The sequence below is a fragment of the Acanthopagrus latus genome, chromosome 2 (genome assembly GCF_904848185.1).
Source record: "Acanthopagrus latus isolate v.2019 chromosome 2, fAcaLat1.1, whole genome shotgun sequence".
Lineage (NCBI taxonomy): Eukaryota > Metazoa > Chordata > Actinopteri > Spariformes > Sparidae > Acanthopagrus > Acanthopagrus latus.
The window spans coordinates 22,760,773-22,787,108 of record NC_051040.1 but is presented as its reverse complement, the minus strand read 5'-3'; the positions used below and the strand labels follow the sequence as shown (position 1 = coordinate 22,787,108).

General features: G+C 40.0%; 1 protein-coding gene across 4 annotated transcripts in view; it reads right to left on the bottom strand.

Moving 5' to 3' along the window:
• Window positions 1-26,336, bottom strand: part of gdpd5b (glycerophosphodiester phosphodiesterase domain containing 5b) — a 42,658-nt gene that overhangs the window by 4,501 nt on the left and 11,821 nt on the right. For all 4 annotated transcript variants that reach the window (XR_005079131.1, XR_005079132.1, XM_037122642.1 and 1 more), the window contains exons 2-14: window positions 23,221-23,394; window positions 12,695-12,798; window positions 10,503-10,596; window positions 10,241-10,300; window positions 9,737-9,835; window positions 8,288-8,381; window positions 7,010-7,155; window positions 5,648-5,730; window positions 3,697-3,847; window positions 2,081-2,302; window positions 1,727-1,884; window positions 1,439-1,586; window positions 64-146 (exon numbers count right to left, since the gene is read on the bottom strand). Coding sequence is in view for 2 of the 4 variants with exons in the window: in XM_037122642.1 (XP_036978537.1) it covers window positions 64-146; window positions 1,439-1,586; window positions 1,727-1,884; window positions 2,081-2,302; window positions 3,697-3,847; window positions 5,648-5,730; window positions 7,010-7,155; window positions 8,288-8,381; window positions 9,737-9,835; window positions 10,241-10,300; window positions 10,503-10,596; window positions 12,695-12,798; window positions 23,221-23,337 (1,559 nt within the window). In the remaining 2 variants the exon portion in view is untranslated. The remainder of the gene's footprint in view (window positions 1-63; window positions 147-1,438; window positions 1,587-1,726; window positions 1,885-2,080; window positions 2,303-3,696; window positions 3,848-5,647; window positions 5,731-7,009; window positions 7,156-8,287; window positions 8,382-9,736; window positions 9,836-10,240; window positions 10,301-10,502; window positions 10,597-12,694; window positions 12,799-23,220; window positions 23,395-26,336) is intronic.

Below are 26,336 nucleotides of genomic sequence, written 5' to 3'. Positions count from 1 at the left end.
TGAAAAAACTATAGTCATTACAATGATTCGTCTACAGTTTTATCACAGAGTGAGTGGACTTACTTCTGGAAAATGAATATTCCTATGACTACAGCAAAGGAGATGAGGTCTGCAGACACCCACATCAGGCAGTATTCATCTGGTCTCTGGAAACACACACATGAAGAGTTTCACCACTGGGTGGAGCTTTAGGTCAACAATATAATCTCCAACATGAGCTGATACATTCAAACTGTCTTGAGCAATACTTCTGCAAATAAACTCACATTTTATCTCTGTTTTTAAAAATAAAGCATCTACAAATACAACATTTACTGTTATTAGGAATCATGAGAAGTTAAATTAATTTTGTACATTTTTAAGATGACAACAGAATCTTTAACATTGTCATGTACAGTGACAACAAGAGGAAAACCTTATTAATTATGTAAGATGGTATTACCATGATTTGTGAGGAATGGCCTTTGTCTGTCTTTCTTCTGTCTTTCTATCGTCTATCCGTCCGTCCTTCCTTCCTAACCAACCTTCCCCTTCTTTCCTTCCCTCCTTTTTAACATCTGTTCTTCCCTCTTTTCTTTCTCACCGTTTGTCCTTTCTTTCAATACATCCATATTTCCTTCCTATCTCTTCCTTCATGTTCGTTTCATGTAATCTCTTTCTTCCCTCCTTTCATTTTGTCGTTGTTCTCTCTCCTGTTTGTGGTGTCGTTGCTCTGTGAGGTGTTTCTTATTGAAAAGCAATAAAAGGTGACTTACAGAAAAAGAAGAAGGAAAAAAAGGAGAGGAAATCCTGTAAAGCAAAACTGATTTCCTGAGGGTAAATATATTCACCTCCATTGGCCTGAACAACATTGAATGTCAGAGTTCACTTTCACAGTTCAAACGAACAGGCAGCACTGCAGGTGCGACAGCAGCTCGAACTCTCCCTGAACCACAGCAGGGGGGCCTGGGTCACGTTCACACGTTGTCACGCAGAGTTCCCGTATGGTGATACAGACGGGGAAGGCTAGGCTTGTGGGCTGCAAAGACGCAAAGGTGGTGGAACAATACCAGAGCGGCGCAGTGTGGGTGCTACCCATGTTGAGCCGAGTGAACCAGAAAGCCATGAGTCATCCACTACAGGATACACTCCAGTGATGATACTCGCCTTTCTACTGTGCCGGGTCCTCAGATGAGTGTTAAAGTCAGAGGCTGGCATGTTCATCGCAGTAAATAAGCAGACTAGATGATTTCGGTCGACAAGTAGGTTCCATTGTTGTCACCTGTCAGAATTTTTGTTTAATCGGGCTTAGTCCAATAACATCTACAATGAGTCCACCGTCAGCCAATTTATAAAACCTTTAAATTTATTAACAAAAAACAGTGCTTGATTTTTAAGTGATACCTGCGAAGTTCCAAGCAAAGAAGAAAAAAACAGTTTATTTGTGGTGGGTCCTTACCATGAGCCAGATGGGGTAAGGCACCTTATTGAGGATATGTGGGGCCTCTGAGGAGACTGAAGACACCCCGCTGCACCAGAGCACTGAGTACAGCCAGGGCTCGTTGATGGTGTAGAGGGTGAGGTTGATGTTGCTCTCGGAGAAGTTTCTGAAAGCAATCACACACACTCAGCACAGCTTTCAGTGGAAACCCATGTGTGTTAAGGTGCCAACCTGATAACATATCAGCTGTGTATGTGTGTGTGTGTGTGTGTGTGTGTGTGTGTGTGTGTGTGTGTGTGTTTCTACCTGATTTCCTGTGTGCTCGCCTGGTTGTATCTGAGCAGCAGCCTGCTGATGCCAGACCGATGAAGAGTTTCAGGAGTCAGTTTGTCCACTGAGGTCTGGATCAGACCAGGTGCCAGCTGTCTCACCTGAGCTCTGTGTTCACTTGGAGTCCACATCACCTACACACGGCACAATACACCACTAATGTTACACTTGTCTCAATGAAACTGAAGTGGTAGGATCATAATTCACACGGCTAGTTATACGGAAACACTCTGCAAAATCAATTTATATAGCTATTATCAGATTAATTCACATTTAATCCTTTAAACCCGACAACATGCTGCGCAGAGTGTTCAGTCCCTCTATACTTACCAGGCTCTGAGGGACCCCAGACTGCTGCACAGCCTGCAGTGTATCATTGATCCAGCTGTCGTAGCAGGGGTGCTCTGGAGGAGGTCTCCTCAGCCTGAACACCACTGTGCTGTTGTGATAGGAAGCCAGCTTTAGAAGCTGCTCCAGGCTGCATACACTCTGGTTGGCAATCAGATCCTTCTCATGGGGGGACAGGCTGTGCACTGTCCAGAAGGGGTCATCCTGAAAATCACGAGGATCACATATGTGTTTTAACAGGAGACTAATATCATTGGTTTTATTGTTTAAAACACAATTACTGTAGAGTAACAAACGTTCCTGCTGCTAGACATTCTTTTGGAAACCTGTTGAAATAAAAATATATGAATTCATAACCCCTCTCTGAGTTGCTTTAAATAGAAACATCCATCCAAGTGTTCTGTAGAGCGTTTGGCCAACGCCTACGGGAAATAAAAATAGTTGAATGTTCTTCCTCATTTCCTTCATATCCTTTTTTACTTCACTGCTCCCACATTTCTTGTCAGAGCACACAGGAGGATCGGATTAGATGCTTCTTCAATACGTCCTCCATGATGTGCTTCACTTTACTGACAAACAAAAAAACAAAAAAAACCACACACGTCTGTCTTGATTGTGTAATCAAAGCGTCAGCAAAATAACAAAACTTAAGACATGTTTGGGCGTATGGAAATCAGAGTATGAGAGTAAATTGTCATAACAGCACAGAGAAGAAGCTTTTTCTTGGAGTACAGACTCTCCTCCTGCTACAATGTCCTCCACAAGCAATGTGAATAGACTGAGGCTGAGGGGGAAGAGGATGGAGGATGGAGAGGATAATGCAGATTCAAACAAATACTGACATTTCAGAGGCATAAGAGCAAAGAGTCTTTCTACAACAATCTGATGACTTCAAAGAAAAATCTCCTTCAGAAAACACAAGATGAGTTCAAACCAACACAGTAAGTGTAAAGATTTAAACATCTACAGATTTGAAGAGATGTCAGCTATAGCAGTTTTTGATGAAGTACAAAAATATACAAAACGTTAACATGACTGGAGGGTGGTGCACAGCAGAAAGCCATCTACATCACAGCATCTTGCACCACATTCAAACAGATTTTGTCCCTTACAAACAGAATGTGAAGATAAATGCATTCACACAATCTGCAGGTAATGGCTGCAGAAGAATACAGCAGTAGAGTGGGAGTGGGTCACTTCCTGCAGACGGTGCAGCATCATTATGCAGGAAGGAATAATTGGGTACCAGAACAAGCAGCATCCCTCATTTGTCGGTGTGTTTTCATCCAGTCCGACCCCACTAGTCTCGTACTTCATACAGGTCGAAACAAACAAATTATTTTGAAGCACTAGTTGACCCTTATCCTCTCTGCATACAGGAGAGCATCTCTACAGCATTAATGGATGAAACCAGAGGATGGCATGAAGTATCAGTGAGTGAGGACACATGCTGCAGAGTACTCATGCCTCGATGGGCTGATGACCTTTATCACACACACACACACACACGCACACACACACATATACACACTCACACACACACACAGCTGTCAAATGCAGCTGAAATGGCTTCTAAACTCATCATCAGTAACAAATACCTTGAGGAACCACTGTCCTGCGTTGAGCTGCTGCAGATCTGTCCAGTTGAAGTGTGAGGCGTCATCTGTCTGTCTGCCTGGGAAAACCTTCTCTGCGTTTGTGGTCCTCTCCAAGGTGTGGTCGTGCATCAGGAAAGGCACTCCGTCCACACTAAAGATTAGATGGAGATGCAGACTTTTAACATGCAAGTCAAGTAATTTATCACAACAGCGTATTGCCGCCAGAACAGAAATGGAAAAATGGATCAGTATCACTAGTGAATTTATCATTTTTCTTTTGCTGGCATGGAAAAATAGGCTTCCGTAGTTCTTTAAATTTAGTATTATTACATAAAATCGTTGATTCTTATTGGCCGGAGCATTGTTATTTTTAGAATCCCATGTACTGATATGTGCGTGTTCATACAGCAGTGTTTATCCATGTGATTTTCTACAACTGTCTTATACATGGGAGGGGTTTTACTCTTATCACCCAACCAGTGTTGTTCACATCCTTATAGTAATTCAAACTGAGCAACTATTCACACTCAAAAAAGACTCAAGGGCAACTCAAAATAACATTTAGATAAGACATATGATAAGAAAGTTGTTTTGAGGGTTAACTCTTGAAATCACCTCAAACAGGACCAAAAGAGAGAGCAGAGGAGACAATGTGAAGGTTCTCTCTCTTTTTTCTTTTTTTTTTTTTTTTTTACAAAACTGCTGCCTCTAAATATTTGAATAACAAATGACATCCCCCTTTCTTAGTTCAAACTGGCATGGTGTCCAGAAAACACAAAGACCAAACCAACAATAAGAAAAAAAAAATATTTCTCAATATTTGCTATTCAAATTCTCAGCAGAAAAAAGAATGCATTTCAAGTGTGGATATGAGTGTGTAAATGTGTGTATATAATGGTTTATATTCCCAAAATATAATTATCCAGAGGCAAAGGAAAAAAAAAAAAAAAAAAACTTCATGCAAAATAAATTGTCAGTGAAAATACTGCAATGATCAACTGGTAAAAAATATGTTGTATGTATATTGTGCGTGAGTGTGCATGTGTCTGGTCTGCTGCAGGAGTGGAGTCTCCCTGTCGCTCTGGTTGTCATCAAGTCTAATATCTCAGCACAGTCAGGAGCTCATCTGTCAGCAGGCCGCACCAGTAACACACACAATCAACTCTCTTAGAACCGAAAGCGAACAAACAAACACACACACCCCAAAATGTGTCCACACAAGGTTAAAAACACTAGCATACACATCCATACACACACACTCTCTGCCAACTTGGTTGCTAATTCAGAATCACACTCTAAAGCTAATCAAGCTAACTGTACCCTTGCTAACCTTAAAACACGCTACACTACAAAACAAGCCCGCACACACACACCAGTAAAGCAACACTCCTTATCCCTACACAATCACTCACCCCCGCCCCCCCACTACACATGCATGAGTGGCCATGTACACCCACTATCCATCATATACCAAGGCTTCTTCTCAATTGACCCTCCCCACTTCCGCTTTCTTCCTCCAAGTGAGTCTCTCAGAGCTCAGCCTGTCATCTCTCATTATGTTGGTGATGTCCTGCCTCCATCTACTGCCTACTGATAGACCGATGAACTCTTCAAATGCTCCGTTTTACTTGGTTTTCATGTTGAAGGGATATCACTGCTTTGCCTATTCCTGCTTTAAGAAAAGTAATTTGTTAAGACTACTTACACATTTTTCATATTTTAGATTATAATAGCTTGAACAATGTACTGCAGTGGGATATCAATTTAATAATTCACCTTTTCATGTCTTATAAGTAAGCAACACATTGTGTTTTGATTGGTCATGTATTCCAGTGAGAGACTATTTTGGAGGTTCTTAGAGGTTTTGGGAAACCAAATGTGAAAGAACAACTAAATACTTCATTTGTTTGACTTCCTCATTCCACTGTATTGATTGTGTGTGTGTGTGTACCTGATAGCCACGTCAGCCTCAAACCCAGTGACGTTCATCTGCAGAGCTCGCTGAAAGGACCACAGTGTGTTCTCTGGAGCGAGCTGGAAACACACAAACAGTCAAGACAAACAAACACCATTACATGTAGTCCTGTAACAATTACCTAATTGGTGGACTTTACGGGAAGAAAAAGAAACATGACAGACACAGTGCTAGATAAACAAAACAAGTAGTTCTAATTTATCATCAAGTAGGTTGCATTGCAGAGTAAAAAAATAATCATTGTATTTGGATGGATGTGAAAATAGACTCTGTAAACAAAGGAATGTTGTGAGATTAAAGCATGAGGGTAGTGATCAATATCGAGTTAAGTTAAACCCCCACCCCCGAGACCCTAGGAGTAATGATAGTGACTAGTAGGATCGGAATGCCGCTATAATCAATAGGGAGACCTTCTGGGAAACTGGTTCTAGTCATGTGAATTTTTTTTCCTAGTGGAAGTTCTCACCGCCCTGCAGAGCCACTCCTAATTTTAGATTTCACTGTGAGGATCGATCACTTTACACAAATACCACAAAAATCAGGGTGTGTGTGTTTCTGAGCGTGTGAGTAGCTGTTAAGTATAACAAGGAATCTACCTTCCCTTTCTCAGTAACTGTTGTACACTGAGCCATATTGTGCCAAGTACATAAATCTTACTTTAGCTAACATTTAGAGGCATTAACATTCATCCAAGCATATAAATCAAATATAAAAATGCACTTTGGTGTGCATGAGTCATATGTTAATGTGGCCTCTGGATGCATACATAGCTTGCAGGCTATAACAGGCCTTTCTACAGTGTGGTGGTTCCACAGAATCTGCTCTGTGAGATGGAAGCTGTAACTGAAAACAGCTGAAGACACAGCAGTGAAAATGGTCAAAAGTGATCTCTGGTCCATTCTCTTTCACGTCAAGCCACCAAGTAATTGTCAGGCAGGACTTCACAGAATCTAGCAGAAAATATATTCCTGCCAAACATCATGCCGTGAGAACTCTGAGTCTCTCACTCAGTTATGTTTCTTACTTTTTTCAGTTGCACGACCGCAAGGTCGTTATTAGTCTAGAATAGCACTGGGATGTGCAGGAGAAGATAAATGAAAGAAAAACAGGGGGAACACTTTTCTAGAATGCTACCACAATTTCTCTGCTGTCTCCTCCCCATCAGAGTAAAAGTAAGTTAAAACTTCAATGTACAGAGTGGCTCATTGTCATCAACATAACTGAGGTAAGGTTACCCTCCGTAAAGCCAATGTCAGGTAGCTTAAAGTGCATGGCAGTGTGAATACAATTTGTTGGCTTCTATCATGTGATTGGATGATAAGAGGTCAGGCGACTGACCATGGGGGCCCCCTGGTGGCCAATAACATCGGGGCGTTGTTTGAGGGTGGTTGGGTCCATGATGCAGGGAGAGGTGATGTAGAGGGGTACCACATAGAGTCCCAGTAACACACTGATGTACAGCAGCACGACCACCACCTGGAACACTGGGAGAAGACAAGATAATTAACTGTTAAAGGTGATATTATTTCAGATGTGAAAGAAAAAGGTTAAGATTTTGGGATAAAGTGTTTATTCGCTTTTTTTTTTTTTTTCAGTTTTCATTTGTACCTAAGAGAACACTTTAAAAAAAAGAGATGTGTGATGCAAGTAATGTACAGTAGCCTACCATTTATAACTACTCACACTGTACTACTTGACAGAAGGGGCCAAGAGGATACACTTTACCCTGAATTTACCTTATTGTAAGTGAGCGTGAAGTGTGCGTGCCTGTGTGCCTGTGTGCCTGTGTGTGTGTGTGTGTGTTTGTAGGTGGACACACAGACACACATGCAGGGTAATGTATTTGTTTCAAGGTCAGCTCCAGGGCGGGGTTGAGTAGACAACTCTTGTTACACACAGGAGACTCGCAGCCTTCATCTGCGCGCACTCACACACCCTCACATCCTCTTCGGTATTCACACTCCACTCTGCATTAAAGCAGAGGCTAAAGTGGGAGTAAAATGGCCTAGGCCTTTTCATCTCATCAAGTCTTTCCAAAAGCTCAAACTAAAATGTAACGAGGGACAAAAGATCCCTTTTATTCGTTTTAAATGTCTCTCACATTCCAAAAGGACATAGTGCCTTGTCCAGTGTGAGGAAAGTCATAACAAGGAAAGTCCTGTAACTAACAGAAAGTGAAAGTATCTCTGGATGCATCTTTTAAATGAATGAAGAGTGTTACTTCTAAAGAAATTGTATGATTCACATGACCAAGCACTCACAATGCTATCTGGTAATAACTTCTTTCAGAAGACAGAAAAAACTGCTGCATAAATGATACTGACTTTCATTTATGTAGACCGTGATCGCAGCGAGAATCTGACTACACACCAAGAGCTGCTAATCCCCAAAAAGGGTCCTGTGCTCTGGGTGAAAACAATCCAAGGTGTCCTGGCTGGAAAACATCACATGAGCCTGTAGGAATGTTCGTTATCTCTGACACCCTTTGTGGAGGTCCTGGCCTCTGTCTACATAGTGTTAATCATTCACTACTCTTCCTGTGAGCACACGTGTGTGTGGGAGATGGATACAGCAGTTGAGTGTAACCCATATTCTGCGTTGTAGAAGTAAACATACTTGTTTTCTCTGAGCGGGCGACCTGTCCAGCCACAATCCATGACAGTGCTGTGATCGCAGCGAGAGCCCCAATGTGCAGGAATGGACCTGTGGCCTGGACAAAGGTGTGATACAGATGATTTAGGGACATGTAGACAAGGGGGAAATATGGGAAGAGAATCAGGGTTTTACGAGAGATGACAGTGAGTAAAGGAGTAGAGAAACAAAGAGAGGCTTAAATTACAGACATTATCTGCTATTCAGAGATAACAGCTATAATTTGTAGAGGCATTCAATTTCAGTGGCATCAGTTTCAGTGGGATTGTGCGTCCACATCAATAATCTCACAGTGACACGGTAATTGCAAGCTTCTCTCAACATCTTGGATATTGGTAAGCTGTTAGAGGTCCAGCGTGCAGGATTCAGGGGGCTCTATTGTCAGAAATGGAATATAATATTTGTAGTTATAAATAATTCAAAACATACTTAACCATTAGTGTCCCCGCAAACAAAGAATCATTGTTTTCATTACCCAAGAATCCCCCGTTTATATCTAAAGATGGAGCAGGTCCTCTTCTTTCAAATCTGCCATCTGGCACTGCCATGTTTTTACAGTAGCCTCAGCTATGGCTCAAGTTTTTAGAGGCCACCGTAAGAAAGGGGTAATGTGAGCGGTATTAAGCTGATAGCATTCTGCAACTTCATCAATAGATGGCATTAAATCCTACACACTGAAGCTTTAATTATTAGCAGGACAAATACAAATTGATATGACTTTTGGAAAATGTTGAATATGTACATTTTCTCACCAACAACTCATCACATTCCTATAAATCCTATACATACAGTTAATAATAAGAATGTTATCTAGAGAGAGAACAAAAATTGGTAAATGTACATGATGTGTTTATAAATTAAGCTGTTGCAGGTGGGATTGGTTGATATAAATGGTATAGTAAATGGTATTTGATTTGATACCAGGCTTAAACATCTCAGAACTTTGTTTCCTTCCTATCTCTTCAGTCAATCTATCCTGGACTTCCTCATCCAGCTAACTGTTTTTACAGCTCAATCAGTTTATTCAGTGTTCACAAACCCACGGTCAAAGTCTAGGCTGTTTAACTAATAGACAGCCTCCACCCTCAGTATCAGTCACAGTTTAGTGCTCAGAATTGGCACCATCAGTGATCATCAGCAAATTTCATTTTACTGAAAAAACTATTTACATGTGTGACATTTGATGGGGCCTGTACCAAACAAACATGTTTTCTTACATCTGGAGGATACAATTAGGTCAGGACACGCTGCTGCACTACAGGACTTCATTATAATGCTGTGTTTGTCTCACATTTTATCTTAATCAAAAAAATAAAAGCTTCTGCAATTTGGATATCGTACTTGGCCTGCAAATTTGATAAGGTTTACGATTAACTGTTCATTCAGGACTTTCCTGTGTTTCAGACTGCTAACCTGCAAGGAGATGGGGACAACATCCCACTCTTGGCCCCATGTTTGATTGACAGATATCACCCCAACAATAGTGGTGAGTAGAGCAGTGGTAACTCCTATCTGTGAAGACAGAGAGGGACAGATGCATACAATCAGAGAGGCTGTCATTTTGGATAAATACATGTACACGCCCACACAAACCCATGCCACAGAATAACCTCAAATAGTTCCAAGCACTTTCCCACCCCAAACACTGTTTGTATTTGGATCGCCGATAGCATTTGAGACCAGGACATTTACTGAGCTTTCACAACCCTTCTGGGACTACACGATCCAAACTGTAAGTTCAGGACAAGTTCAGCTGATTGACAAAGAAAGAGCACACACACAGACACTACGCAAACAACATAGAGAAAGAGACATATGTAAATCTCATCCATCCCTTTCTACCTCCCAATTTTCAACACCCACCAACCGACACACTTACACAAACATGGTTACCAAGTCCCACATTTGGCAAATTACCTTATGGAGCCAGTGCAAATTCAACTGTTGCCCAAGTGCAATGTGGCAAAGTGCTAAAACCTGAAAACGGAGAGAAATCAAGAGACACACGTAAGAGCAGAAAAACAAGTCTGCTGCCTGACAGATCTCAACTTGCTCAATGTTGCCACGTGTATAACAGTTAAATTGTCAAGAAAAACATGAAAACAATTCCAAAGCTTCCAAATCACAGCCAGGGCATTATGACGAACAAAATATGTTTAAGATCTGATGTAGGACTGACCATTAAAAATGCAATGTAGGTGAAGCCGGCAGCAGTGGTGGCCAAGATGGGAACAGTGCCATCACTCCACTCCCTGGAGCGGTTATAGAGGAACCTGACAGAACAAGAGAGAGAATAACATTTCACATGCTGACGGCTCACCTGCATTATATCATTGTTAACCTGGGTGAGTTGAGAGAATGTTGTCTTGTGTTTTCAAAAAGGCATTATTTGCCATTTTTACCTCAACTTACTTACAATTATAAGAAATAATTATACTATGTCATATTCACAGCCTGCAAACGTTGTTATAGCAAGGTAATGTGGCAATGAGGAGCTTAAGCGTTTTCAGTTTACAACAGAATTGCAAGACAGGTAAAAGGAAGGATTAACAAACGAGCACCCACACAGAACAAAAACCTTGTGAGCAACTCGTAAACTACTCTACATTGTCTGCAAGTCAAAGACCTTTGAAACAACAACAGATAGAAATCAAGTATCCTCGAGCTTAATGCTTTATTGTTGCAATAAATCCAGCACAGATATGACAGACAGAAGCCTCAGAGATTGCAGTCACTATTGTTGGGCAAAGGGGAGGATTCAGATTCAGACCAGACAGATTATGTGACTGTTATATTAATGGCCAAATGGCAAATTATTGATAGCTGGTTTCTGTCTTCGGGGGAACTTTAGTTTGGCAAACAGCAGCAGAGGCAACAACAAGGGGAACAAGCCTGCATGTATCACCCTTTTCTTTTTTTTTGCAAACAGATGAAGCCAAACATAGTTGCTCAAAAGAGTCAAAAGTGTGTGTGTGTGTGTGTGTGTGTGTGTGTGTGTGTGTGTGTGGACATGTCAGTCCAGGCCTATAGTACTAATCACTTTCAAAGCCTTATCAGTGATTCCAGTGGCACAGAGCCACAGCAGGGTCACTTAGTGCTTCTGCTCCTAGCCCTTTGTGAATATATTTATACTGCAGATGGACCGGGACACTCCCTGCTGCTAAATCACTAGAAGACATAAGGGCAGGGATGTCATCTCCGTGATTATCTGCGCAGTCCCTCCAAAAAAGCAGGAAGGAAAGCAGGGAACGTGGATACTTTCTATTGAAAAGTCTCCATATGGACATGCAGAGATTAATAAACACTGGTGAGATTGAGGATAAACCTGGACTGGAGTGACTGATTGGGAGACTGAAAGGCAAGGGTGACAGCAATAGATGTTCTGAAAAGGGTTATTGAAGGTAAAAGAGAAACACAGAAGGCATAATATAGAGATTAGATTCAGAAATCACTGCACTGGGAGAGGGATGTGAGAGGAGGTAACAGAAGGAGACAGAGGATATAGAGGAAAAGGTGACATTGTGGAGGTTACTGAGAGCAGGTGGAGAGGGGGAGGGGAAAGGTAGATGGAGAAAAAAAATCCAGTGTATGTAACATTATAGGACACAGACAGCAGAAACCATTTTCTACTAAAGCATGTGCAGGATCATGTTAAACATAAGTAACATATGATTTAAATCAATACATAACATCAATTTCTACCATTAAATTGTAATGTTAATCTATTGTTAATTAAAAACATGTGACAGAAGAATGTCTTTGGCGTCTCATCCGCAGCTTGCAGAGAGTTAAAACTTCATTCAATCAATACATCATTCAATTCAACCTATTTATCATTTTAATGTTCTGAATAGTTAATTTAGTTAGTTAATAAGTTAAGCAGTAAATTATCTCTGTAAGTCAAATTCACCTTGAGGTATCTTTTTTTTAAACACACAACACTTATTCCATGAAATATTGGTAACGCATGTGCTTTAAGGAGAATTGCATGTGTGGTTAAATTTAAACCTTCACTTAAAAACAAATGGATTCTGCTCATAGGTTTGGAATAAGTCTCACTTTTGGTCGCTTGCAATGTTTTCTGTCACATAAACAAGCGGTCACATAAAAACGACCACTAGGGGCTGAGACATTGACAGAACAGGAAATATTGGTCAAACCACTGCTGTTATGTAATGATGTAATCTGCAGAGGACTCGATGGTATCCGGTCAGATTAAGGCAGAGGACGGATTAAACAGCTGATTTAGGAAATCAACAAGCCGACAAGCATGGATACAATTTATTTACAGCCAAAACAATATGGTGACAATCTGGTTCAAAGTTTGACCTGACAGCACTCAGGAACAATCGGTTACAGCTGTGTACTCACCAGTTGAACTCATTGTAGTCGTTATGTGCCTCCCACCAGAAGTAGAACCAGACAAGCAGCAGACAGAAGGTAAAGAGAAGGATGAGGGACCACAGCAGCTCCCACTGCACATACGCAAACACACAAATGAATACAATTAATTTTGGTGATACGAAAAAGCACATTTACTGTTCTCCGCCACGGACAATTAATGCAGAGCAGCTGTGAAGGCTGTCATAACAAATAAAAATAACAAAGAGGATTCTACTGCTGTTGACAGAAAGCCACGATGCTGAATCTCTGAGGGATGATTTTGTATAACTTATCGGCTTGATAAGCACAACTTCAGCTTTTTCAGAAGATCTTCAGAGACCGGCAGAGTTTATTAGAAGTAAATTTAACACAAACTTTCCTACATAGAGCACATTATGTCAACTTAGCTGCCGACCTTTGCTGAGAGTATTCCCTAACACACTTTGCTCATTACCAAGGAATTACTTCTAATAACTTCACATGTGAGCTGATTAATTACTGTCATCCTCTGCCATGAACTTTTGTACACTGGCAAATATTAAAACTGGCGACGTCTTCAGATACAGAAACACACCTCTTGGCCATACTCAGAAGCGTATGTGCATACCGGCATGCTCATCTCAGTGTACTTTACACATGACCCTTTGTCTGAGTCAGACAAGAACCTTTTGACCTTTTCATAAAGAACAGAAACTGCTTATATTGTATAAAGAAATCTCTGTGCACCTGAAAGAACCGAGCAGTAGCAGCGTTTGCCTACTAAAAATGTGCAACACTTGAACACTACAGGGTGTGACAAAACCAACATAGTGATCACATTCCAAGATAAACTAGTTAGGCTTCTTTAATTATGACTTTAATTGTGTCATCTCAACACTCTGCACATTTTGTCAGTAATCCTTTCTTTAGGTGACCCTGGGGGGAAAAATTCACATCAGATCAAAAAGTCAGTTGTAATTGTAGTCATTTAAGATGTCAAGTGTCTTAACATGGCCTTAGGAAGGCTGAGACTTCTGATAAAATATGTGCAAACATTTGCACGAACAGTAAAGAGGTATTCACAATGAATCGATACCTTGTTTAGAGCAAAAATCATTCAGTCAGTTATATGATTAGTCGAGCAGCAGCTCCCAAAGTGAAGAGATTTGCAGATTTTTTCTGATCAGTGTAACTTGAGTATTTTTGGATCCTTTTGAGTGAACAAAAACAACAACAACAAATAAACTAATCCCTATTGGTAAGCTGCTGTCTATATGTTCTGCATGTGTATGTTGTGTGCACTAGTGTGTCAAGATAAAGACACTCAGTTAAGCAACCTAAGCATATCAGCTTGAATGCACCATTGTTGTGTGCACAGAGGATCAGATTATTATCGCCTCAACCAGCTGATGTGACACACAGGTAAGACAGTCCGTCTGACCTGTTTTAAACTGCTCTCAGTCCCAGTGTTTTGGGTTTTTTTTGGTCTTAAAACTGTTCCAAGGCTTAATATGGAAGTTTTGAATCGTGAGTCAATCCACCTAAAATTATTAGAAAAAGTGCAGCATTTGAAGGTCATTTGAGGCTTGTTTTAAGAGCTTTCCCACATTTCAACAAGAGGACCTGGGGTCAGATTTAATGTGGAAATCACAATGGTATAAAGATGGGTTATTACATTTCTGGGCATGATGATAGCATAGCACAGATCAGTTGTACAAAAAAGGGAAACCTGCCCGGGGGGAATGCTGATTCAATCCCATCTCATAAATGGACATGGCTTCTGAAGTAGATTTCAGAAGTGTAAGAAAAACATTACACAAGCCTCGGATGACTAACCCTATGCCTTGTGCATCAAATAATATGGGCATCAAATTACTTTGACTTTAAAAGAACTAAATGAAAACAAAAAAAACAAGAAAACTTAAAGCTAAAAACATTTTAATAAGTTTCAAAAAACAAAACAAAACATTATCTGCATTCAGATTTGTCCTCTGACGAAGAGCACAGCAAATCACTCCAGTGATGGGCTCTGCGGGAGGCAACTCTGTTCAGTGATGACAAAGCATGGACTCTGGTTCCCATGGTCCTTAATAACTACCTGGGAGATTGTTAACCCCCTACCCTTTCATTCATGTACCCCGCCTCCCCCTCCCCTGTGGATTATGATGGATGCATCCCGAGATGCCCCTGAGAGAGAAATCTGTGTGTTATGCACACTGAGGTTTCTTTAATCAATCGGATGACCTAATCAACCCAATGTCATTTCTGAGATCGAAGCTGATGATCATTACCAATTATTTACTCACACTACAACATTGGCTTGCATATAGCAATTATATACAAATCTCTTGAGGCAGTGTTAATCTATTCTGTGTCCATTTATTCTGCTCCACCACCCATTTCTCATTTCTCATCATTATCTTTTCATTACTCTGTATCACTTATCTTATCACTACTATGCACATGATAAAAACTGATGGAAAAAGTACAAAGGGGAGATCATTGTCATTTTTGCCTTTTTCTAAAAGATTACTTACTTTTCTTCTCTCATTTTCTTAAGATTTAAAAAACACCTTGCAAGGTCCGACATCCTCTTTCTGTTTGCCAGCCAACTCAACAGCAGTGCTTATACAGCCGACCTCGTCTTGGCCCGCCCTCGTGACATCACATTACCATTCTGCACGGCTGGCATTTTATCCCATTGTACAGACTGACGGTGAGGCAACATAAATCAGACCACCACAATCTCTGGGAAGTGTCTGACTGACAGCGTATGCTCAGTTATCTGTGCTTTGTTCAAACAGTTACTCTGATTGGCGTAGTGCTGTTCTCTTCTCCCTTGGAAAAATCATGGAGGACAAAAGGGACAAGTTCTCCTTGGAAAGATTCAAAATAATCTTGAATTTAAATTAAATTATTGGGTGTGCTGCAAAAAAATAAAAAATAAAATCCATCAGGGACATTTTCTGAATGTAGTCAAGACGGCTACGATGGTTAGGATCTAATTAATTTTTTTTACAAAGGTGACCAAATTAGCCTCCTAAACCAAAAGTACTAAAAGATACAGAAGAATGAATGAGTCCTACAGAACAAACTCCACTGGTAAAAAAAATAGGGATCAAATGTATCAGGAAATATTCAACTGAACTATAAACACTCATGTTAAAACAAACAAAAAAAACATTCTTGACAACCCTCCAGTTTCACTGCGCTCTCTGAACTCAATGCTTTAAAAAGACAATTTCGAGGAATATATTTAAAAGGATTTACTGCCCGCTGCAGACTAAAACAGTGTTCATCCATTTTTATTATGGGATTGCAACGAGACTGTTAAGAGGTGTGTGGTGAGAGAGAGTAGATAACTTTGGCATTTGTCTAAGAATACACAATTTTACCTTTCTGCTTGCCCGAGTGGCTTTCTGTAAATGTATATGTCTTGACATTCAATGGTTCAAAGCAAGTCCAGTACAGTACATTACAACTGAAGGAGCAAATAATCTTGCAGAGTGCCTCCCATAATTCTGGGAAGCCTTCTAAATAATAGCACTGATTTTCTTGTTAAGCTGACACCATCAAGCTATTTAATAAATACTTGCTTGTGCTCCACTGCCTCCACATGATGGGTCTTAGACAACCCAGCATCAAGTGTTTTAGGTTAAATATAGTTAACTGAATTAAGTAATTAGTTTGAGTATATACCTTACACTATAGTTCTGTCCAAATTTTGCAGCCCTGATGGTCATTTGTGGTCAGCTTTGTAAATATTGCCTTTAGTGAATGGTCAACATCATTTGTGGTGCCTTTTAGGTGCCTTCAGTTTTTTTTAAGGCTTTTTGGCAGTTTCTATTAAAACATGAACAGTAAATCTTAAGTCTTTTATTCTATAATGGTCACAGAGATTTTCTCTGGTATTCATTTTGCCTACTCTTCCCTGTAATGATAGCTGCTAATGACATTGTCAACATGACTGAATGACCTGTGCACCCGGTTCTGCCTCCAAGAACGCTTCAAAATGTCAACAGGATCCAGCATACAATATAAAGTTATTATATCCACAGGATGACAATTACTCATGCTCGACAGCTGCGCTACAGCACAGTGCATACATGCATGGACAAACACATGCTTGGTTACATATCAAGTGTAAAAAATAAAAACACAAACACATACATAAACAAATGTCGTTTTGCAGGTCAGGACCTTGGGACAAATACAGAACTACGATGCAACACTCTGAACAGTGATACTAAATAAATAAAAGCATTCACACACTGAAACTCTTGAACCCCTCTGCAGATTCACAAGTCAAATAGTGTATTGCTGTGTATATGTGCAAATTTATTCAAGCTGTCAAACCTACACATGCAGCTTAACTCCAACTCCCTTTACAGCAGTACACAGGGAAAAAAGCACAACTCAACAGCCTATTAATCACAGAGCCAAACATGTGGATTACTAGTGTAACAATAACTGCATACATTTCAGCTACTTTTTGAAGAACTGAGGTATGAAGCAACACGAGAGACATAATGAAGCATGTGTGGGTGTGTGCTGGTTAACTGGAGTATGTATGTGTATGCACTTAGGTACGTATCTATGTACGGTATCACAAGACAACACTTTGTGCTCGACTGATTATCTGCTTCAGGCTGTGACAGAACTCTGGAAATGACGATGCATATTTATAAGACACAAAAAAGACAACAGTAACCAATACTGGTAATCTACAAAGAGATACTGAAAATAGCACAGTATCTAATATTTCTAAGGGATATTTAGAGTGGGTGCCGGGGGAATAAAATTGTATCCTTAAATAGTAAACTTACTGGGCTGGGGTAGGGAAAAGGTGCACATAAAAAAGCAATATCAGGTCATAGTTTGGTTAAGAGTATCCTCTTTTAACTGCATTGTAACCTCTATGTACTGCAGTGAGCAGTTCACTCTTCCATCACATGCACAGTTATTTTTTCAGCATCTCATTAAACAGCAATTTAGTCAACCCACAGCAAGCACTGTTTATTCTCCCATCACATGTGCAGCCCACACTACTGCCAAGACTACAGCAGTGTCTGAGCCAAAGGACTACAGTGAGGAAAACATTATTAAAATTATTGAATATATTTAAACAATTAACCAGAAGATAGTAGTCTAAAGCCAAGGACACAGTTTAACTTATAAACAGCTAGCCAAATATTACCATTTGGGATGTGGCTTGATGATAGTCCTATTCAAGGATTTCTTGTATCAAACTCTTCCCATTAATGTTTGTCAAAATTAATCAACTTATTTATTGAATGTTCAATTAAAATAAACCTTTCTACAGCATGGTAAAGCTTTTGTTTCTAAATGCATATACTATCCATATACATAGTAGAGATAATTTCTAACCAGCTCAATAAGTGCAGACCTCTGCTATAGACAACACACATGTAAACGACACATTCAATTAGATGGCAGCTTGACTCAGTATGCTGCCACTGAACATGCCAACACTGTGGAGCGAAAAATATGGAGTGGGATGGTCCTGAATCAACTTGCCATCAAAATAAATACAGACAGATCCAAACAAACACAAGCATGTTGGTGTGAGTCAATAAACTTGAAAACTCATGTAAATGTAGGAGAGACAATTTCAGCTCCCATACAGCTTCAAAAAAAGAACAAAAGAAAAAAAAAAGGCAAAGCTGCTTTAGCTGTTCGTGTTCTGCTGACGGTGCTTCTTTCCATGAGGCACAGTCGGGCTGAGTCCCACATGCCTCTTTGCCTCCATCTTCACTGGACTTAACACCTCAGTCCCTTGTCACATTCCTGAACATATCCAGATAAGTCCCTGGCATTTCACACACTGCTGCCGTGCATGGCTTTATAATGCATTTATACCACCAGACTAATCCTCACAATGTTAACCTGTATGCAAAGGTAAGATGGGGGCCCTGAAAGCAACTAAATACAGAAATAACACAGTAAATGTATACTGACAAAAATGTTTAATTTTCTGATATTAATGTGTCGCTTTTTTATTGTTAAGGCAGTCAACATTGTTTGCTGATCCTTAATTGCTTCTCCATTTGAGCCATCCTTAAATATGATCACGTCTTTCCTGTGAAAAGGGTCAGATGCCAGAGGATTTTTGTCACAGTATTTGTGGTTGTCGTCAACTCCTCCTGCAAGATCAACACTCTGGCACTTATCATGAGACTTCTCTAATCACAAGCAGTGCCAGACCATCCACAAAAATGTCCATACACCTAATGAAGTTGACATATTCAATACTTTTCACATTGTATGTGTGTTCTGAATTTGCTGGATGCTTGGCATTACTTGTATTACAGACAATATGACAGAAGTTACGTATTCTAGGCCTCACAGTCACACACCAGGAAGGAGACTGGTGATTTACTAAGCACAGCACAAAAACGTAAATATGTTGTCCAGCAACAGCCTTAGTTATCAGAGCACTCGGATGATAACAGGTTTATAATTTAGATTCTACATACCATAGCTGCTTTAGTCCCTTAGCAACAGTTGCTTTGATTCCCCTGTGTTAAATGTTCAAAGCCACCTTCTGTGCTGCTGATACACATTAAAAGTGTCTGCCAGATAACTAGAGGCTTTACTTTCAAATAAATGACTGATAATCTTAAGAATAATACTACAGTGCTGTCTCAGCATGTGCTGACTTAACAGAGAAGTGATAAATGAATCCCTCACCCCTCAAGGCCTTGGTTTCACTGTCTTAAACATGTGGTGTTTCTATGACTGCTTGAGCGACTGCTGCCTTGTAGGTAAGGTGGGGAAGTCAGCCCATCACATTTATATTAATACTGCACTATAATAGATTATAATGAATCATTACTGACTGTTTTGAATTACAGTAAGAGTGAGGTGTAAGGCTGCAGCCATTTTCATAATTGATTATTTTTTCCAATAATCTATGATTTGTCTTAAGTTTCATAAATTTGATACTGATTTTCAAAACAGCATATTGGTTACAGTCAATGGACTGATCACTTATTTAGTGGTATTCAATAATATAAAAATGACCTTTATCATCTGTACAACTACATCTCTAACTAATTCTAACTACTTGATAAACCCAAATCCTTATGAGTAATTATACCATTCTTACATTAAAAATATCACTAAGCATCCATCGCACACTCAGCCTCATCGCTGAGTCACATCACATCTGATTTATTGAAGCTCATGACCTTTCAGTAGAGGGAAAGCGGGTGGACTAGAATGTGATCAGGCTCAAAAAAGGCAGAGAAAAGAAAAATGTCCTTCACAATTGTGTAAAAGACACTGGTCAGAAAATTCATATTCAAAAATTCAAAATCATACAAGTAAGAAATTCAGGGCTTGCAAAGGTCATTCCACGATTAAAATCTCAACCCTAACTCTGCTCAGTCGCTCTCCTGCTCTCTGGCCATGTTTAAATGTTTACAAAGCTAATGAAACAACAATATACCGAGCTGTGTCACCATCAATCCTGACACCATGTAAGTGGAACTGCTAGTTCTGGGTAACGGTGCAGTCATATGTATATCCAATATTTCACAGAGCAGGGCTAATGAAGACCACAAGATCACTGACAAATGAAGGCAGAGCAGCATTGTTCCTATTTTTGAAGCCTTTGTGTGACTGAATGGTAAAGACTGGCTAAATGGAAATACTTTCAATTATTACTGAGAGGCCAGATCGGCTTGCACTGCATGACGTGGGCCGTCTTTCTACAAAGCACCTTGAACACAGAGAGAAGTAGCTCCACTGAGACAGCCAGACAACCTGAACAGCTCATTGCAGTGAACAAAGATGAAAAAGGAGAGAAATGGTCTTGAATGATCCACTTGTGGATTATGAATGAGTCTACAGTTGCTTCAACATGAGATTCTCTGTTCTCACGCTTCTGTGATTCGCTCAGGTCCAGTTACATGTTGCTGATACCTGTCCCTGATTGGTCACAGTTTGTTTACTGGGATCATTAAAGATGCAGACTTATATAACATCACCTTGACCTATGCTGGGAAGTTTTCCCCAATGGAAATGGTAGCTCTCTGCTCCTCATAGACACTTCGTTAATTACAGACATATAAATAGTTGGGCAACAGCTCTGTTCCCCTATTGTTCATACGAACATCATTTTGGCTCAATCTATTTACAGTTCTCTCCACTCATTATGTCAACAGATTAAAAGAACGTAGAGGGGAAAATATCTGCTTCCTGACTGCAACTGACAGCATGTGCTTGACTGTGTGCTTCTTATACCGAGGTCAAGACAAGTGCTATCCACCACCAATGCGGTCAAAACAAAGGATGAGCACCATGGACAAAGAATGTTGACTCGGCATTATCCTATCAGTTGGCCTGAAAGACAACCACTTGCCACAGGAAACAGAGCTACAGTGTCCAGTTTCCTGCATACAGGAGGGGAAAAAAATCAATCCGTCTTTATTTAGTTCTGCTTTTTATATGATCCAAGAGCTATCAGATATAGCCACCCATCCCTTCCTGTGTTTCTCATGTCTGTTTATTTACACAAATAATGCGGGTTTAATCCAGGCCATATATTTATTTTCTTTCTGTGAGTGTGTGCTGAGTGACACGAGTCTGTTGCCTGTGTCCTAGGCTGCTGCTTGTCTACAGTATGGTATGTGGACATTAATAAATTATCCAGCCTAGCGCATGAGAGTGCAGACATGGGAATGTGCTGTGTGTCTGAGTTTGTTGCAGCAACATAACCTGTGTGTCCTTCCTAAATACAGAGCAGAGGAGATAAAGGGAAAAGGTCAGGATGAATTGCTGATCTTGTGTCAGCTGTAATATTTATCCTGGCATGTGCCTAGTATGAGAATGAAGCACTGCACTATTCTGTGGTTGGGAGCGTAGTGTGACTTTTCTGGTTGCACACCTAGGCTTAGAGTTTTATCAAAAAGATTAGTTGACAACAACTCTGATGATTAATTAATTGCATTTCAAGCAATAATGTTGAACATTCGTTGGTTCCAGCTTAATACGTTTGAGGATTTGCTGCTTTTATTTGTCAATTTGAAGACAAAATATTGAGCATTTTCACTATCTTTTCACATTCAATAGGCCAAAAAAAATCAATCATTAATGTTGAAAATAATTGGCAGATGAATCGATAATGAAAGTAATCATTAGTTGCATCGCCAATGTTTTTCATGAAAGGTGAGAATCATGTGTGTAACAAATATGGCTGCTTGATGTGGTAAAAAGTCAAAACATATTGCGATGTTGTTGACAGATAATTCAAGTAGGTCATGACTAGTGGGCATGATCATTTGGGGAGGCATTTAAGGAATTTAAGCGTTTACAGGCTTTCATTAAATATTTAGAAATAATTTGTATGAAAAATTGTGACTCTTTCTCCTCCTTTAAACATTTCTTTAATAATATTAATCACAAAATCTGATTAAAGTCATTAAACATGTGCAGAGCGTAGGAGATGACAGGTAACTGGAAGCAGTGGAGATTTGTAATGTCAAATGGACCTCTATGTTGAAAGCTCAAGGTTATTGGATGCTGGATAAGCCAGCAAGGACACATTTGTTTGAAGATAATTGTTCTTTGTAAATCAATGTTGAGGGAAAACATCTAGAGAGCACGCAGTGTTTGAGCACACTGCAGTGGATGCCAGACAGAGATGGTTCTATGGGATTTAGCTCACAAGTACGTTCAGTAACAGAGTATGTTTGAAAATGTTCCAGTTCCTACATAACATCTTCTTACTCAGAGCTGTGAAAATGCTCACATTAGTGCAACCGCTACAATAAAATCTTTTAAATTCAGTGGCCAAAATCAAGAGGAAGAATGATATTTTTTTTACCCATGGATTTGCCAAAAACGTAGGTGGTAGCTCACTGCAAGATGTATATAACAGACAAGAATCAGTGCAATATTTTATTCAAATTCATAGAAATTCATGTTTAAAAAAAGGGAATGCTCTCACATATAACTGACAATTGATAATCTACACTGATGTCTCTCAGGACAGCTGCGTAGCGATCATGTTAAATGACCTCGACAAGACAGAATACACAGAGAAAGAGACAATCAGGTCTCATTCACCGCTAACTTGATCGGAGCAAATGTGCACACCGTGTGTGTATTGAATATAATTGTGAGATGATCAATGACAGCAAGTGCAGCCTCACTGCTTTACTAACCCACGTTGTTATGACAATTCAAATGTACCAGTGCGACAAACTATCAACAAGGTGCTTTTTTCACAGGGAAAGGTTATCTTTAATCTCATGATTGTAAAATTTCTTTAGCACATCTATAGGATGGGAAAGATTCAGACATGTAGTAAAATGGTGCAAGGTCAGTCAAATGTCATCCCACTGCATTAACAGATTGGCTGCTGAAGGCCCACATGAGTGATGTGTATTATCTAGTGACCATCACATAAATGTACTCCAACTTGCACTGTAATGAAATATAATGCACTGTGTCAAGATGTGTTTTCTTTTTTTTTTTTAAACACAAAACGGGCTCCCCCACCCTCTCACCTTGGTGGTGTCATCATGGGAACGTTGATAGCGTTTCCAGCGGCAACCGTAGATCCCAGTGATACATGACAAACACAGCTGGCGCTCATAGACCTGGAGGGGTTGGTGTTTCACCATGCTCCTTCTGTCAGTCCCGCTGCCAGAGCTCTAACATCCCACTGACGACAAAGTATCCTGAAAAACAAAACAAAAAAAAAACATTTTAAGTCTTAACATTATTGTTGATGCAAACATAATTACGTGTTGAGACAAAACAGACAACATTTAACAATCCATAGATCAAATTGTAATTAGATTAACATGTCTGGCACTTTGAAAAACACGTGCTGGCTTAAAAACACCATGCATTTGATAAGAAAGCCCAGCAACAAATTAAAACCTTGTGTCCCAGTTCCTGTTTCCAATGACAACTGAGACTGCTAACAGCTTTCATCAATATGATTAAGGGAAAAATAAGGTACAATGAAACTGAAAGAGGGCTTGGTGAACAGACTATCACACAGTCAGTACATGTCTGGGCCAAAAGGCAGCATGTAGGCCCATCTTTTATGCCAGGCCCAGGACAAAGGCCAGGCAAAGAAAAGGCCAACAGGCATAACGAGGATGAAACATAATAGTAGCATTTTAGTAGAACCATTCATTTTTCAGAATATAAATCAGTGCATGCCACTTTGTAAGCCCAAACAAGCACAAAAATCAGACAGACAGTCTTTGCATTTATTTGATGCTTTATCGTAAAATGTAAGTGTCAGGGAGCCATTATTTACTGTTACAGCCTCACTACCACTCCACTACCCCCTCTCAACACTGAGGAGCATCAGAACACTATGATGCTTTAGAAGAAACCAAGAAGCCCCCTCATGCCTGTCTAATGTTGCGGTGTTGACCAATGGTAGGAAGTACCAGGCTGTGCTGGCTGTGAATAATCAGAGTTATAACTCAGTCCTCCCATTGAGCTGCTGCTGATTCAGCACTGAGACTCTGCAAACAGCTATAATAACAATAACGATGTTACAGCAGTGCTGGCTGTTATCACAAGTTTAACTCATTCTCCAGGGAAATGATGGAGCCTGTTGTGCCGCTACAGCTGCAAAACACACAAACTGGGGTTGAAAGTGCATGTTGGGGTTATGCAAGCATAAACTATGCATAATTAATGGAGTCCCTCCGTGCTAATTAGAGTCAAACAAACATGCTTAACAACACACAAACACAGCACTTTTACGGGTAGAATATCTACTTCGTTGCAGCGTTGAAGCACAGCTAGCACATGGTTAAGTCACTCTGATGTTTCAGAGCATTTAGCGTGATAACTACACTCTTCCTGCTGTAATCAGGCTGTCTCAGGCTCTGGACAGCTGCTCATTAGCATCTGCAGCAGTGGCCATGTTTCCTGTTATTAGTGAAACTGCTCTGAGGAGGGCTGGCCTGACCAGAGGGTAAAATGTTACAGGCCCACCCCAGCAGATTTAAAAAGGGTCTTGACAGGCAATGTGCAATGCTACTCTATGCCTCAAGATAAAGTGTTACATTTAAATCAAGAACAGCTGTAATTACAAGCAGAGATGTAGCCATTGAAACAACATTGGTGCAGAAAACAATGAAGTCAACAATCAAACCTTTTAACGACCGCAAGATTCAAGGCCAACTAATTTGATGACCAGCGATTAGGTCTGGAATATATTAGATTATTGGAAGGAATAAGATCAAAATTGTTGAATTAAATGCTGTATTATAGGTTAGAAAGCATACGATTTGGGTTACTGTTCAAACATCAAACATTTTAAATACAGTGACTAAATCTATTGTTTGGCTGAAATGAGAATCAAACCCCAAACGCTGGCACTGACTGATACGGGACAAACTCTGTCAAACAAACCCTGGCATGAACTGGACAAACCCAGAGCATCACTTTTCTTTCCACCACTGGCTAAATACACCATGAGCTGCCAGTGTGTTCTCAATAATCATCTTATCTGTGTTACTGTATTGCCAAATATAAAGCTGTCATGCAGCCAACGTTACCGAGTAGCTACATCACAGTCTGTGGGATTTGGACCTTAATCAGATCAGAACTGCTTGACTACTGGCACAGCAATTATGCCTGTCTGATATTTCTTCTGAATAAATCATGTCTGTCGGATGGATGGAGATCACAGCTTGGTAAGCACAGGATTTTGGGTCTGCTGAAGGGATAAAATGTGCACAGAATCTGCCATTTTTAGATACACTGGTAGCAGGGCTCAATGGATGGTGTTGACACTTGCTCGATTAGAGGGCCAAGCAGTTTAAAAAAAAAAAAAAACACCTCTTATGGTACCATCAGCAGGTTAAAATGGGCACTGGTCTAATATTAAACCTCAAAAACGAATGAGTGAATTCCCATGAAATCCAACGTGGATATTCAAACAATATATGAAGATGATAAATATCAAATAATTACATTTTTCCCCTTATTGCCACAAAAAATACATTTCTTTACAGAAAGAAAGAAATGCCACCATTAACATGAGAGAGTAAGTCATTTTCTGTTGTTTATGAGCGCATGCAGCATTAGGCAGGTACAAATTTGGACTGTGATCTAGTACTATTGTCAGGATAAACTTCATTGACCAATTAGTACTAACGAATTAAAGAATTAAACAAAAAATAGTTTCCATTTCACAGTGATGAATATCTTGGGAGGGTGCTGACATAAAATAAATCCATTGCAGAACAGACACAAAATTGGATTAAAAGACTGAATATTAATACTGGCAGGCCTGAACTTCAATGATGGTTGAGTGGGATCAACAACTCCACATATAATGAACAAAACAAACATGAAAATGTGTCTGGGCATGTTGACCAAGCCTTTAAGACTGAAAAAAAAAAAAAAACGATTGTGCAGCTGACACAGCAAAGCCCCGTCGGCGTGTTCATTGAGGCCAAGTAACAACCACTTTCTGCACCGTCGTGTTGTCACTTGTTGACAAATTATACTGTTAGAACCTGTATCCACAGCAATATCTCCACACTGTTACAGCCAAGTGGTTCATGTGTTTTTTGTTATAACCTGTTTACCTCCAAAAGCTTTCATTCAAGGCAGTGTGCAGCCTCTTGTATCCTCAAAGTCA